The sequence below is a fragment of the Papaver somniferum genome, chromosome 11 (assembly GCF_003573695.1).
Source record: "Papaver somniferum cultivar HN1 chromosome 11, ASM357369v1, whole genome shotgun sequence".
Taxonomy (NCBI): Eukaryota; Viridiplantae; Streptophyta; class Magnoliopsida; order Ranunculales; family Papaveraceae; genus Papaver; species Papaver somniferum.
In genome coordinates, this window is record NC_039368.1 from 72,481,263 (window position 1) to 72,498,016 (window position 16,754).

At 35.2% G+C, this 16,754-nt stretch overlaps 1 protein-coding gene across 1 annotated transcript; it reads left to right on the forward strand.

Moving 5' to 3' along the window:
- The first annotated feature begins 1,071 nt into the window (after positions 1–1,071).
- LOC113321884 lies at positions 1,072–3,834 on the forward strand. Its single transcript, XM_026569833.1, has 5 exons — positions 1,072–1,208; positions 1,353–1,585; positions 1,672–1,887; positions 1,975–2,067; positions 2,759–3,834. The coding sequence occupies exons 2-5, from the start codon at positions 1,487–1,489 to the stop codon at positions 3,614–3,616; spliced, it is 1,266 nt and encodes a 421-aa protein (XP_026425618.1). The 5' UTR covers positions 1,072–1,208; positions 1,353–1,486; the 3' UTR covers positions 3,617–3,834.
- Positions 3,835–16,754: the final 12,920 nt, after the last annotated feature.

The window sequence follows — 16,754 nt, forward strand, 5'->3', positions numbered from 1 at the left end:
TTGATTTTTATTAACGTTATGAATATGTCTGTGTTAAGCTTGTTAAAAACAATCAGAAAAGGTGAATAAGATTTCACCTTTACTACAAGGTTATTGAAATGGGTGTTCTTAGTGCGTCAGATTTCTTCATCTATTTTCATTTTTGTTAGATTTTAAAGATTTACTGTTTTATGCTAAGATTTGGTCTAGTTCTTATTCTCATCCACTTGATTTATGGGTTTGATTTTTTTCTTCTCCTTCTTGTTTCTATGGGTCAAAAACTGAAATTAAAATGGAGCTTTACTGTTTTATGCTAAGATTTGGTCCATTGATTTTTTTTGTTGTAGTCATTATGATGAGAAAACGAGGAGGATTATTACAAAGATCTAGTGGGAGAGTGGGTCCCTTCCACAATTCTGTGCCAGAGAGAAGTCCAATTTCAAGACAAAAGCCACCAACAAACGGTAATGAAATATGCTAAGATTTGGTTAAGTATTTCATTCATCTATCTTTTCTTGTTTATGTTGTAGTATCTTATTCATTTTTGTTTTTTCTATAGTGTTTACATTAGGAAGAGCTAGAGGGGGATTATCACAAAGTTCTGCGCCAACAAACGGTAATTGAATACACATTTGTTTCACATTATCTCAATGACTTTATGTTGATTTGCTAAATTATGTAAGTAGTTAATTGCAGGATCAAGGGAAATTAATTCGCAAGAGAGAAAAACAGCAAATTTGCATGAAGTAGATCTTCCATGGGAGCAAGCTAATGGCAGTACTGATACTCCCAACGAAGACTTGGAATAGCTGCTACACCGTTAACTCTTCCATCAAACCAACGGGTAGCTCTAAACGCACCTCAAACGTAGAATCGTGTGAAACCTTCCTTAATACTGGAAGGGGACAATGCTTCAAGTGTTATGCGAAAAAAGGAAGTTGTACAAGACAGAAGGGGGCAGTCACCTGTTGTAGACCAACATACTCCCTCACTCTCTAGATCCTTGTGCAGTCCATGACAGTTACCTACAGGTGAAAATGCAGCTGGACAACCACATGAAGAAGACCGATTGTCTAGCCCATCAATCTCTAGATCTCGATGCCATTCACTACCAAACAACTTGGGACTTGACACTAGGCAACACCACTGTAGACATCCATCGCAAGGGGAATCAAATAGCCATGACCAGTCCAACCAAGGAGATGAAGTTGCTACCAGAAGGCGTTATAGTATGTAATTCTACTTCATTTCATTTCTATTTTATCTTTATTATTGCCTTATAGTATGTAACTTTACTTCGTGTCTATTTTATCTTAATTATTCATCATCTTAGTTAATTATTATCTGTTTTCGGAAATGATGAATCTGAACAGATCCCAGGGGTCCAACTAGCCTGCCTGAGCTTTGTAAAAGAAAGAAATACGGTGATAGTAACCCTGTAATACTTGTTAATTCCCAGCAGAAATTTGTGGGTTTGTGTCATCGTGAGTTTAGCTTGTTTATTGGTATGTGGGCAAGGCAGTGGGAGAACTTCCCCCTCCTTACAGCGCGTTACTTCAAAGACGTGCCTGAAGAGAATGTTCAGAGGGTAGTTACGCTTGTGAGGGTAATAAATAACATATGTTATTTTCCGTCTTTCTTGTTTTCTATTTTCGAAGTGTTGATTTGATATCATAACAATAAATTCTGTAGGATCACTTCAAACTTGTGCCTGATGATGCCTTAACGGAAAAATTGTTAGATAAAATGAGGATTTTATACAATGGATACAGCTCAGGATTGAGTGCACATTACAGGGTAGAATGTAGCAATGATTATGACAAGGCACTGGCGAACCCGCCCAAGAACTGCACTAACATGGAGGACTGGAAAGCTATGTGCGCCGTGTTCGATAATGAGGAATTTCAGGTAAATATCATCTCTAGTTAAGATTTCATAATTTCATAAAGTCTAAAACTGCTTAATTAACTTGGAATATTCTTATTGGAGTAACAGACTAAATCCGATCAAGCAAGCAGAGCCAGAAAGAGTCAAGTCCTGAAGCATTCTAATGGCCCGACGAGTTTTTCCCAGTCAATGCATAGCAGGGTAAACTTATCATCTTCAACTGTCTGCGCTCCCTTTTCTTAAGCCAAATAACTGTCTGTGTTCCCATAGTGTTTCACGATGTACTTATCCTATATTATGTTTTTATAGGCATTGAATGGAGAACCCACTGATCCAATCATGATGTTCGACGTGACCCATAAGTTTAAGAAGTCTACCGATCCCGCTTGTGAAACTATTAAGATATAGTTTTATGTTCTCGTATACTGAATATTTGATCGATTGTTATAATAGAAAGTCTGTATTGTCCATACAGATTTTGAGCAGCGATAGTCTGTATTGTCCATACAATATTTGTCGCACCACAGTGAACTTGGATTGCTTTTTATATTCTTGTATACATGTTTTGAAGACTCTCACCTGTGGAAGACTATTACTTGAATTGCGTGTAGGAAATGATTCATACACTAGACCGATTAGACGTATAGTTAGCATAATCTAATTGCGGAACATCTGCGAAACATGGGCTTGCAGATGAATTTAAGTTTTTTGCTAGATGTACCCTAAAACTTTGCACGAAGAATTCGTGGGTTTGCTCTGAGAAATGTGTATAGGGACTGAATTAGTGTTTGAATCTTCTTAATTTCAGTATGTTTGGATCTTTAGTATGTACATTTTGTTCTGTTATTTGCTTTGCTGTTTGGTGACTGATTTAGTGGATGACTGATGGTAGGGAAAAATGAAAGCAATGAAAGAGCAAGTGGAAAGAGGAGAACTTGACATGTCATTGGAAGACATATATCACGCAAACATTCCTTCGTCGAGTTCTGGCAAAAAAAGGCGTCGTGGTAAGGACAGTTCTGTGTGCTATTATTCAAAAACTGAGGAACAACTGGCTGAAATGCATGAAAAGCTGGATGCAGCCAACTCTGAAAGATCAAGACAAGCAATGGAGATTAAACAATTGAAGAAACAGTCTAAAAACGAAGGTACTAAAGTGATGCAGCTCTTAAACCAGGTATTTGTGAGTTTGGGTCGCGAGCCCTTGCCAGAAGATGCACTAGATGAGGAAGAGGAAGGTGTTTATGAAGATGTGGACAGGGAATATGCTGATGAGGAACTTGTGAATGAGGAAGGTGGGGATGGTAACATATATCACGCAAACATTCCTTCGTCGAGTTCTGGCAAAAAAAGGCGTCGTGGTAAGGACAGTTCTGTGTGCTATTATTCAAAAACTGAGGAACAACTGGCTGAAATGCATGAAAAGCTGGATGCAGCCAACTCTGAAAGATCAAGACAAGCAATGGAGATTAAACAATTGAAGAAACAGTCTAAAAACGAAGGTACTAAAGTGATGCAGCTCTTAAACCAGGTATTTGTGAGTTTGGGTCGCGAGCCCTTGCCAGAAGATGCACTAGATGAGGAAGAGGAAGGTGTTTATGAAGATGTGGACAGGGAATATGCTGATGAGGAACTTGTGAATGAGGAAGGTGGGGATGGTAACATGGAGGATAATGGGTGTACATGGAGGAGGATCAACTTTTTGATTGACCAGCTCGTGGATGTCAGTGTAAGTTTACTACTCACTTAACTACTCACTTAATCGTTCTTGTTTTCATATGAATGTGGTTGACAAAATACATTATCAAGCATAGAACTTACGGTTAGGGATTGAAGTTTTTTTGGGATATAAAGTATATATGTAGGAGTCATATATCATATTTTGGAATGAAGTCTTGATGTAAAGTCTACATTAACACAAGGCTAGCTAAATGCGCTGAAAGCACCTGAAGTCCTCTTTTTTTACCAGTGACAGAATTGCTGGTAGTTTAACACCAAAGGCCTAAAACCTTAATCAACAGACTTCGCAATTAGTGAAACCCTTGGCCAACAACACAAAATACCTCAAACAACTGGATCTTACGCGGGAAGAGTTTTTCATCAACGTCATCAACTAACCACAAACTTGGTGCGTAGACACCTTGGGCAGCCCGTTGAACCAACTGAAGAAATAGCGGTTAGACACCTTCACCATCATATGAGAAGGCGGTTACACCCTTGAACCAACTGAAGAAACAGCGGTTAGACCTTGACCAGCTAGAAAAGGGTGGTTACACCCTTCAACCAACTGAAAAATGAAAGGCTGAAATTCTAATCCTACCAATAGTATAGAAGCTTAAATTCTTGAGCAACTAAAATTCAGTGGAAGAAACTCTTCTCCGTTGGATTATGTAGTAGTTATAATCCTTGACCGACACCTGCAACACTAAAACGCTTTAGCTGTTGACTACATTTTATAATTAACCACCTCTACCAAGTACCAACAATATATAACTCTTCAGCAACAAATTCTTTCGAGGGTTAAGTATTTCAGCAACAAACCTTTACGTACTCTACCATCGATAGTCCGTAGTTACCGGAAAGTTGCGCCAGCTAGGACTTAAATCGCTTCATTGTAGTTGGCAGATATCTGTTCCAGCAACATGGTTGCTCCACATCTTTAGCAAATAAGGCTTCACCCACATAGCATATCGGTTGCCATGTCCGCTGTTATAGAGCTCCAGCCACTCGAAACGGCCCTGTACCAACTAATCCTGGTAGTCGCTAAAGTCCAATTTTTTTGTAGTGATACCTGAGAATCCATCAGGCCCAGGAGCACTTTCCGCATCAATATCAAAAACTGCTTGAACTGCTTGTTGAATTTCATCTGCAGTTGGTAAGGCATCTAGCATTTGTGGATCCTCTTTTGTGATAAGTTTAGGAATAACTGCAAGTAGAGAATCATCTTCTATGGCTTCTTGATGCTGAAATTTCTTCTCGAAAATATTGACTAAAAGATTTGCAATTTGCTCTTGATCAGATATTATATTTCCATTTTCATCTTCCACTTCGGTAATGAGATTTTGAGAATGCCTAACTTTGATGTTAGTATGAAAAAATTGAGTATTTGCTGAACCTTCTTTAACCCACTTGATTCTTGATTTTGCCTCATCATGGTACTATATTGAACTTCTCTTGAATTATACTCATTTTGTGCCTGAACCAATTCACCTAAAGCATTAATATTCTGTGGATCACTATCTAAAATAAGTATTTTGGTTCTGACATTTTCCCCAGCTTTCTTAAGTTTTGTTTGTACATTTCCAAACACACTCCAGTTCCGTTCCTTTAACAGTTGCTTCAGTCTTTTAAGTTTATGAATAAAAACAAAAGCTGGATCACCTGATATATGTAATTCCCAACTGTCTTCAACTAATTTTAGAAAATATGGATGTTCAAGCCACATCTTTTGAAATCTCAAAGGAACATTCTTTGGTTTAGGTATATTAGCACACCCCCAAGTAATGGGGAATGATCTGATACAACCCTTAAACCAACTTTATATCCCCAATCCTGAAATTTATCTAACCATTCCATATTAAAAAGAGCTCTATCAAGATGGCATAAAATTCTCTTATCTCCATATTGACAATTTGACCAAGAGAAATCTAAACCATTTTTTGGTGCTTGAATTAACTGACATTGATCCAGGCAATCATTGAAATCTAACATTGATCTTATAGAAGGAGTTTTACCACCCACTTTTTTCTTCAATTGAAAGAACTGCATTTCAGACCAGAGAAATCTTCTTTGCACCATGTTAACACTAGCATGTACTCCAGATACCGTAAGATCACCAACTGCCATTGTTATCATTTGACTTGTAATAGAAACTACTGAAGGAACTGAAATTGAACTACTCCAAAATAACCAAATATTTCCCTTGTGAGAAGAAGAAGTATTATGAATTGCCATGGATTGCATCCCTGACAAATTCAATTTATTGCAAAAAGAAGGGGTGCAATGTATATGTGGTTCAGCAACCCATACTAAAGAAGGAGAAAATTGTTTTACTAAAGATCTAAGTTTCTGTTGGGCCCTAGCTCTTCTACGGCCCCTAATATTCCAAAAAAGAATCTTCATGTTGGAGTATGGGGATTTTTTGGACCCCCTTTACCAACATTTTTCCTGAAATTATATTTGTTTGTTACTTTATGAGCATTATCAGTACTGTGCTTATCATAAGGAGCAACAACATTTTTATGAGAATTTCCAGTATTCTGCTTGTCAGATGGAGCATCTCTTTTAGATTTATTCTTGGCAGCAGAACTATAAGCAATTGAAGACCAAGAAGTAAAAGCAACAGGTTTTGAAGTTACCTTTCCTGAGCCTGAATCAACAAATTTAACCACACTGTTTTCTAAAGTAGTAGCTTCTGCTATTTGAATCAGTTTTTGTGGTTCTAAATCAGCCATAATTTCTTCTTCTACATAAACATCATCCTCATATTTTTGTTCTTGTGATAAAGCACTAAATCTACCACCCACCAGAGGAATGGATTCTGGAGTACTCATCAATTCTTGGGGAGTAGAAATACTACTAATAATTGAATCAACATTAGCTGGTTTATCACTAGGAGTAACTACTTGTGCCACTTCTTTAGTAACTTGAGTCTCAACTTCAGACCTATCACAGATATCAAAAGGAATATGGTTAACTGCAGAAACAAAAACTTGTCTGAAATTAGATTGCTGGGGATTTCTGCCAATTGATTGTTGCTTGCTTTTTTCCACTTTGCATTCAGTAATCAGGTGACTTACAATTCTGCAAGAATTGCAAAATTTTGGACAATATGGGATTAAGATGTCCTGAAAGAAACCTCCATATTTAGTGTTTATCCATATTTTGCTAGGAATGGATTGAGCAAAATCAATTTCAACATGAACATTTGCATAATAACCTACTTCACATCTTTCAGTAGCAACATCAATTTTCAGTGGAGTACCTATTCCATCGCAAATAGTAAATAGAATCTTTTCTTTTCAGAATTCCAAACCTAAACCAGGAAGTCTAACCTAAACCGAAGCTTTTGAGGTTATTCGATAAGCAGGACGAAAGTTGGATACCCAATTTCTGATTCTTAATACTTGATTTTGAACTTCCCACAACCCAGATTTGTTATATTGACGATCAACTTCATTATCTAGTTTAATAGTAAAGAAACCTTTTCCTAATGGAATAAGTTTACAATCTCCTACCAATTTCCATTGATTTCTCAATATAATAGCAGCATCAACAAATTTTATTTTCTGTAATTCTAACCTACCAATTAATGAAAATTTCTAGGGATTTAAACCTTTTTCAAATAGATCATCAGGTAAGTTAATCGATGGAACTTTTTTAACGATATCATTATTACCAACTTCAGACATGTTGGTGTAAGATTTAGGATTTATCTATCGATCCAACCACCTAATCACTAGTAATAATTTAAGCAGAAGAGATTTGAAAGAATTTAAGAACAATCACCTGAATTAATGAAGAAAGAGAGCTTAAAAAACTAGATCCATGAAGAAAAAATCTCCGAGTCAGTCGTCGATTCACAGAGCGTGACTCAGTCCGCTCCGTTCAATAATAACTTTCATTCACGTCAGACGTACCTGTCAAAAGTTAGTTTATAAATATCAACACCACCAAGATTTGGTCTCTTTATTAGAGCACTGCTCGGTCAAACTCGCAAGCGTTGATGTCTCAAGCTTGTTTGTCAATGTTAGTGATCAAAACTATAAGTCTTGATTTCTAGTCTACTTATAGTGATGTCTCGTACTAGGATAGAATGTGTAGTTGAGCATTAGACTTCACGGCATTCATCAAATGAAGACAAAGAACTACTAAGGAGAGATTGTGGAACTTCATCAACAAAAGGTATATGGAGACTAAAACTCATCTATCACTTGGAAAGTATATTTCTATCTTCTATATTGACACATAAGTCGTATTACTATATAGTTTCCGATTATGCACATTTGAGATTTCGAGTTGAGTTTAACTCGCTTACATATTTCTCGAAATATGAGTTGGTAAACTTTCGCTTCAACCAAGTTCATCTTATATTCTTGACGAAAGTCAAAAGATGATCATGTGAAAATCGCCGAGTAACATCTTATATGGTTTGTGTGATACAATAATTTGGTGTAGACTTGGAATGTTTCGTTATGATTATTTCAATAACTTGAAAATTGCTTTGATGCTAATAGTGTGTGAAAACATCTATTCTCATCCTCTAAGAAAGTTTTCAATGATTGAAATAGAATTTAGAACACTTAACCAACATTGGACTATAAATATTATGTACTCTTTCATATATGTGATCCATGTCCGGGAACCATAGTATGCATACCCGTACGCGTACCCGTTGGTTTGAGAAGTCCGGAAACCTAAGTACACGTACCCGTACGCATACTGGCGTAAGGTTCATGTCCAGAAAATTATGTTGGGTTTGGAGGTATGCGTACCCGTTCGAATAGTGGCGAAAACCAAACTTGGTCCGGCTACTTAAGTATGCGTACCCTTTTGCATACTTGAGTGGTTAAAGTTCTAAAATCGGTTGTGACATGAACAAATACATTTATATAAAAAGGAATGCATTCTTTGAAAATCGTGGGTATAGTGTTCATGAATTGATTCGAGTGAATCAAACTGATTTTGCTTCAATTATGTTCTTGTGTACTTCTATGAGAATGTAGAAATTGAACAACTCTTTAACTAGTTTCATTTGAGTCATTTGATCTAGTTACGGTTAAGATGAATAAGGTTGATATGAGAGTGTTCATATAGCTAACCTCGGTTAATGAGCCAACCTGGTGTAAGACCTTCTTTTGGGGATAACCAATTTCTGTTAGGGTTATGGTCAAAGGTCTTTTTGGAAATTTATCCCCTATCTTCCTTCTTTTTAAGATGAAGATTACTCCTAAGAGAGAGCATTTCATTTATCTCTTTTATCATGTCCTCATCAAGTCTATCAAGCAAAGAAAGTGATGTCTGGACTGTTATTTTTCCTTCTAAGAAGATTCGTTTTGATTCTACTAATAGTGAGATGTGCTCTGACAAACGTGATTCCTCCCTTGATGGGAATCCCTTTGTCTCTCCTTTTGATAAGCTCTCTTTAACCATGGATCTCGTCCTGGAACAAAAAAGTGCCCTGAAGAGTGAACTTGAATCTTCTTCCAAAAGACTTGAAGAAAAGATGGATAACCTTGAATCCAGGATTGATCTAATCGAAGATGAGCTTGATGAATATAGAGAATATGAGAAGAGTATTCAAAGTAAGTGAAATGCTTTATGGGAGTTGTTTCTTTTCAATCTTTATCTAGGAAACTTCTTATGAGAATTTATTCTTGTGTTTTTAAGAAGGATAACTAGTGTTTGGAAGCCATTATTGTGAGTACACATAGGTATTACCAATGTTTTCATCTTGCAATGCTTGATTTATTTATTTAAATTCTAAGTAATTTGGAAGATGATTTTTGCAGTATTAATGTTTATGGTTTTATATATTGCAAATTATTATGGGATAAGTTGTTTACGTCCGTGAACCATGACTGTCCCATATTTGTTCAAAAGTTAAACTCTATTATATGTCGGTATGAAAGTATTGATAAAAGATAGAATGAAATTTTGACTACAAAAGTTAAGCCTATCATGTTATTATGCAAATATTGATGGAAGATAGGATGAACATTTGTTTATAAAGATTAAGTTTATTATATGTCATTGTGCAAATAGTGATGAAAAATAGATTGAATCTCTGATTATTCCACAATATTGGTCTTTCCCTGATCCACATCTTTGTGTATGTACTGTGTTGCTCTGTAAGTTCTCTAATGTTAAGCATGGCCAATTGAATTGATCATTTTCTTTGTGGTTAATTCAATTGAGATTTTTGGATACATATTCATGTTTCATGTGATTTGTTAATGTCCAAAGAAATCCTTCTTTTCTTGTAAAAGTATGGTCGCTCTTGTTGTTCTTTCGGGAATGACATTTTATGGAGGAGAGTTATTTTTTGAAATTGTGCTTAATTGCCAAATCTTTGTGGGGAGTGCGGCTGTGGAATATTGTAGGAGTTATCTTGTATCTATATAAACTAATTGATGAATACACTAAGTTTCGACTATGTGAAATCATCGAAACAAGTTGATATGCTATTCTCTTTTGGTCATGAAGTATCTCTATGAAAATTTCATGAGGATCCCACTAGTTTTCGTACTTGTGCTAGTTTATATTGACAAAAAAGGGAGAAATAATGTGTAGTTCACACTACAAATACATATGGTTTACGGATCATTATGTAAGGGGGGAATGGTTTTAATTGTGAGATGAGTATTGACTAAGGGGGAGTGATACATATCACCATAGTATTGTTGTCAAAGTTGTGATACAATTAAACTTTGATGCTGTGTAATAATACTATGAAACTGTATAACAATGATTGAGAGCAGCTGTTTCTCATTGTTATAGCTACGGATCTTCAACAACTATGATGCTGAATTGAACATATTTGGAATCATTGGAGTACTTGGAAGTGACGAAGATTTCGAGTAATGTTGAAGAACCAAGGAGATCAAGCATTTGGATGAGAAGCTACAAAGTTTATTTATTTTGTAATCCATATGTATTGATAGTTTTGTCACTAAAATTGACAAAGAGGGAGATTGTTAGAGTACTGCTCGGTCGAACTCGCAAGAGTTGCTATCTCAAGCTTGTTTGTCAATGTTAATGATTGATGAACACGCAAGTGTGACACATTTTCACCCATTAATACACTAGCTGGGACTCATTTTATCACTAATAAACTTGTTTGTAGGTGTTTTTGGGCAAATAAACGTTTTTAGAAGAATCAGCTCGAAAAACTGCTAAAGGCACCCACGTTTTGGTTAGAGGCAGCCTTTTCTTCCCCGTTTGAATTTGTTTTTGGCGGGAAAATTATTTGATGAACAGCGAACTCAGAGTTATTCACTGGATTAAAACCGGAGAGTGATGATTGGACCTTTCTTGATTATTTTGATTGTTATGGGCCTATTACGGGTAAACAGGGCCGGTAAGAGTTTCACTGTCAAAAAAAAAAAAAAATTCACGTGGATTTGGATTAATACAGGGAAGTCAATATTAGGGATTCTGTTGGAAATATTTTTGGTACTTACGTGAGTTCTACTTCTGCTGAAACAAATATTAAACGTGAAGGGAGTGTGCAGGTTTCCATCCTATGCGTGAGAAAATAAACAGGAAAGAAAATATTCACCGAGTTCTTCACAAGGCTGAGAGATCTCTGGAAAAGATTTGGAAGATATTTTATAAGATTTGTTCACAAGATTTGATTAGGATTGACCTGTTTCCACTAAACAGGGGTGGTAATTGCGTTGAAATCAAAAAGGGAAGGATATTTTATCGTTCGGAACAAAACATGGCAAGGAATATATTCACGGGTTTCTGTTATTTATCTTTGGAAGATTTTGCGCATTAATGGGAGAAGATATTCTGTCAGACTTGGTTTTATTCTCACAGGAAGTTTGGAAAGTTTAATAACCAACAAAAGACGCGTGAAGGAGGCAAGAAAGGGAAGAAAATATGTCGAAGATATATTCTTTTACTGCCGAGTAATGGAAGAGCGATATTTCTTGGTTCTGCTGGCTATATAAAGAGTGTTGTTGTTTCATAGAAGGGTATCGAGAGTTGGGAGAGTTTGTAACGCCTGTTTAGCGGTTTATGTTATTTTTCTCCTTTTCTTCATTGTAAACACCATTTGAGCTATATAAAAAATATTTTTAGAGTGTTTGCATCATGAGTAGCTAAACCCCAATACTGGGACGACGGAGGAAGTCGAATTTCATACATGGGTAAAATTATTTTATTCTATATATGACTTTTGCACTAATTAAAATAGAATTATGATTTTTATTAATTAGTTGTGATTTCATTTGATGGGTCATGCTTTCTTAGATGTTTTGATGTCCCATACTTAGGATTTACAACTAATATTTTGAGAATCTATCTTGGAAAAAATAAGAGTACATGTTTTTATTTATTGATCTAGAATTGTTGAAGAATAAATAATTGAACTTGATGATATGAATTCGGTGAAATCCTAGTCCCAGTAACTCTTGCTTTTATTTATCATTTTCATTAAATCTTTAAATTTAATCTTCACAAGTCTTAGAGTTCGAATCTTTATTACTATAACAACAAAAATAAATCACATCAATGATCAAAACTATAAGTATCGATTTCTAATCTACTTATAGTGATGTCTCTGACTAGGATAGATAGTGTAGTTGAGCATTACACTTCACGGTGTTCATCAATTGAAGACAAAGAACTACTAAGGAGAGCTTGTGGAACTTCATCAACAAAAGGTATGTGGAGACTAAAACTCATCTATCACATGGAAAGTCTATTTCTATCTCCTATATTGAGACATAAGTCGTATTACTATATAGTTTTCGATTATGCACATTTGAGATTTCGAGTTGAGTTTAACTCCCTTACATATTTCTCGAAATATGTGTTGGTAAGCTTTCGCTTCAACATAGTTCATCTTATATCCTTGACGAAAGTCAAAAGATTATCATGTGAAAATCGTCGAGTAACATCTTACATGGTTTGTGTGATACAATAGTTTGGTATAGAGTTGGAATGTTTCGTTATGATTATTTCAATAACTTGAAAATTGCTTTGATGCTAATAGTGTGTCAAAATGGCTATTCTCATCCTCTAAGAAAGTTTTCAATGATTGAAATAGAGTTTAGAACACTTAACCAACATTGGATTATAAACATGTTATGTACTCTTGCATATATGTGATCCATATCCAGGAACCATAATATGCATACCCGTAAGCGTACGCATTGGTTTGAGAAGTCAAGAAACCTAAGTACACGTACCCGTACGCATACTGGCGTAAGGTTCATGTCCGGAAAATTCTGTTGGGTTTGGAGGTATGCGTACCCGTTCGCATAGTGGCGAAAACCAAACTTGGTCCGGCTACTTAAGTATGCGTACCCGTTTGCATACTTGAGTGGTTAAAGTTCTAAAATCGGTTGTGACATGAAAAAATACATTTATATAAAAAAGAATGTATTCTTTGCAAATCTTGGCTATAATGTTCATGAATTGATTCGAGTGAATCAAACCGATTTTGCTTCAATTGTGTTCTTGTATATTTCTATGAGAATATAGAAATTGAACAACTCTTTAACTAGTTTCATTTGAGTCATTTTATCTAGTTATGGTTAAGATGAATAAGGTTGATATGAGAGTGTTCATATAGCTAACCTCGGTTAACTACTATTGATCCAACCTGGTGTAAGACCTTATTTTGGAGATAACCAATTTCTGTTAGGGTTTTGGTCAAAGGTCTTTTTGGAAATTTATCCCCTATCTTCCTTCTTTTTAAGATGAAGATTACTCATAAGAGAGAGCATTTCATTTATCTCTTCTATCATGTCCTCATCAAGTATCTCAAGCAAAGAAAGTGATGTATGGACTGTTCTTTTTCCTTCTAAGAAGATTCGTTTTGATTCTACTGATAGTGAGATGTGCTCTGACAAAGGTGGTTCCTCCGTTATGGGAATCCATTTGTCTCTCCTTTTGATAAGCCCTCTCTAACCATGGATATCGTCTTGGAAAGTGTAAGTGCCCTGAAGAGTGAACTTGAATCTTCTTCCAAAAGACTTGAAGAAAAGATGGATAATCTTGATCCAGGATTGATCTAATCGAAGATGAGCTTGACGAATATATAGAATATAAGAAGAGTATTCAAAGTAAGTGAAATGCTTTATGGGAGTTGTTTATTTTCAATCTTTGTCTATGAAACTTCTTATGAGAATTTATTCTTGTGTTTTTAAGAAGGATAACTAGGGTTTGGAATAGCCATTATTGTAAGTACACATAGCTATTTCCAACGTTTTCATCTTGCAATGTTTTTAGATTTATTTATTTAAATTCTAAGTTATTTGGAAGATGATTTTTGCAGTATTAATATTTATGGTTTTATATCTTGCAAATTATTATGGGATAAGTTGTTTACGTCCATGAACCTTGACTGTCCCATATTTGTTCAAAGGTTAACTCTATTATATGTCGGTATGAAAGTATTGATAAAAGATAAAATGAAATTTTGACTACAAAAGTTAAGCCTATCATGTTATTTTGCAAATATTGATGGAAGATAAGATGAACTTTTGTTTACAAAGATTAAATTTATTATATGTCATTGTGCAGATAGTTATGAAAAATAGAATGAATCTCTGATTATTCCGCAATATTGGTCTTTCCCTGATCCACATATTTGTGTATGTACTGTGTTGCTCTGTAAGTTCTCTTATGTTGAGCATGGCCAATTGAATTGATCATTTTCTTTGTGGTTAATTCAATTGAGATTTTTGGATACAAATTCATGTTTCATGTAATTTTTTAATTTCCAAAGAAATCCTTTTTTCTTATAAAAGTAAGGTCGCTCTTGTTGTTCTTTTGGGAATGACATTTTATGGAGGAGAGTTATTTTTGAACTTGTGCTTAATTGCCAAATCTTTGTAGGGAGTGCGGCTGTGGAATACTGTAGGAGTTATCTTGTATCTTTATAAACTACTTGATGAATACACTATGTTTCGACTATGTGAAATCATCGAAACAAGTTGATATGTTGTTCACTTTTGGTCATGAAGTATCTCTATGAAAATCTCATGAGGATCCCACTAGTTTTCGTACATTTGCCAATTTATATTGACAAAAAATGGGAGAATTAATGTGTAGTTCACACTATAAATACATATGGTTTACGGATCATTATGTAAGTGGGAGTGGTTTTAATTATGAGATGAAGTATTGACTAAGGGGGAGTGATACATATCACCATAGTATTTTTTTCAAAGTTGTGATACAATTGAAATTTGATGCTGAGTAATAATACTATGACACTGTATAATAATGATCGAGAGTAATTGTTTTCTCATTGTTATAGCTACGGATTTTCAACAACTATGATGCTGAGTTGAACACATTTGGAATAATTGGAGCACTTGGAAATGACGAAGATTTCGAGTAATGTCGAAGAACCAAGGAGATCAAGCATTTGGATGAGAAGCTACAAAGTTTATTTATTTTGTAATCCATATGTATTGATAGTTTCATTCAGAGCAGGCAAACATGTTAGGTTTTGCTAGTATTGATAGTAACTCGCAAGCATTGCTATCTCAAGCTTGTTTATCAATGTTAGTTATCAAAACTATAAGTCTTGATTTCTAGTCTACTTGTAGTGATGTCTCAGACTAGGATAGATAGTGTACTTAAGCATTATACTTCACGGTGTTCATCAATTGAAGACAAATCACTACTAAGGAGAGCTTGTGGAACTTCATCAACAAAAGGTATGTAGAGACTAAAACTCATCTATCAATTGGAAAGTCTATTTCTATCTCCTATATTGAGACAAAAGTCGTATTACTATATAGTTTTCAATTATGCACATTTGAGATTTCGAGATGAGTTCAACTCGCTTACATATTTCTTGAAATATGTGTTGGTAAGCTTTCTCTTTAACCAGGTCCATCTTATATTCTTGACGAAAGTCAAAATATGATCATGTGAAAATCGCCGAGTAACATTTTACATGCTTTGTGTGATATAATAATTTGGTGTAGACTTGGAATGTTTCGTTATGATTATTTCAATAACTTGAAAATTGCTTTGATGCTAATAGTGTGTCAAAACGGCTATTCTCATCATCTAAGAAATTTTCAATGATTGAAATCGAGTTTAGAACTTAACCAACAATTGATTATAAACATGTTATGTACTCTTGCATATATGTGATCCATGTCCGGGAAACATAGTATGCATACCCGTATGCGTACCCGTTGGTTTGAGAAGTCCGGAAACCTAAGTACGCGTACTGGCGTAAGGTTCATGTCCGGAAAATTCTGTTGGGTTTGGAGGTATCCGTACCCATTCGCATAGTGGCAAAAACCAAACTTGATCCGACTACTTAAGTATGCGTACCCATTTGCATACTTGAGTAGTTAAAGTTTTAAAATCGGTTGTGACATGAACAAATACATTTATATAAAAAGGAATGCATTCTTTGCAAACCGTGGCTATAATGTTCATGAATTGATTCGAGTGAATTCAACCGATTTTGCTTCAATTGTGTTCTTGTATAATTCGATGAGAATATAACAATTGAACAACTCTTTAACTAGTTTCATTTGAGTCATTTGATCTAGTTATGGTTAAGATAAATAAGGTTCATATGAGAGCGTTCATATAGCTAACCTCGGTTAACTACTGTTAAGCCAACCTGGTGTACACGTTTAGGTACGGTTACTTAAACCTAAATGAAGGCACATTTCATTTGTGTATAACAAGCTAAGTTCGATCTAACGGTTGAAAGATATTAGCTTGAACCTAATAAGGTTTTCATCTAACGGTGAATATTGAATGCTTTGTTACAAAGGTAACATTGATTGCAAACCCTGATTTGAAAACTATATAAAGGAGAACTATAGCAACTGGGAAATCTAATCCCCACAGCTCCTGTGTGATACTAGTTGCGACTAGAGTCGATTCTCCTTTAACCTTAGGTTTTTCACGAAACCCTGTAGGTTAACGACTTGAAGACTTCATTGGGATTGTGAAGCCATACCCAACTATTTTCTTTGTAGTTGCATGTTCTGATCTTATGTTTACTATCGTGATTGGTTATTATCTTTGCTAAGATTAGCTTGAGATTTATCTCCGATAGGTAAGATTAAAAGTAGTCACAAACATCTTCGTCTCATCGTTTGTGATTTCACAATATCTTGTTTTGCTACCATACGATAAGATTATTGTGAGTTTATTGATAATACTTGGTT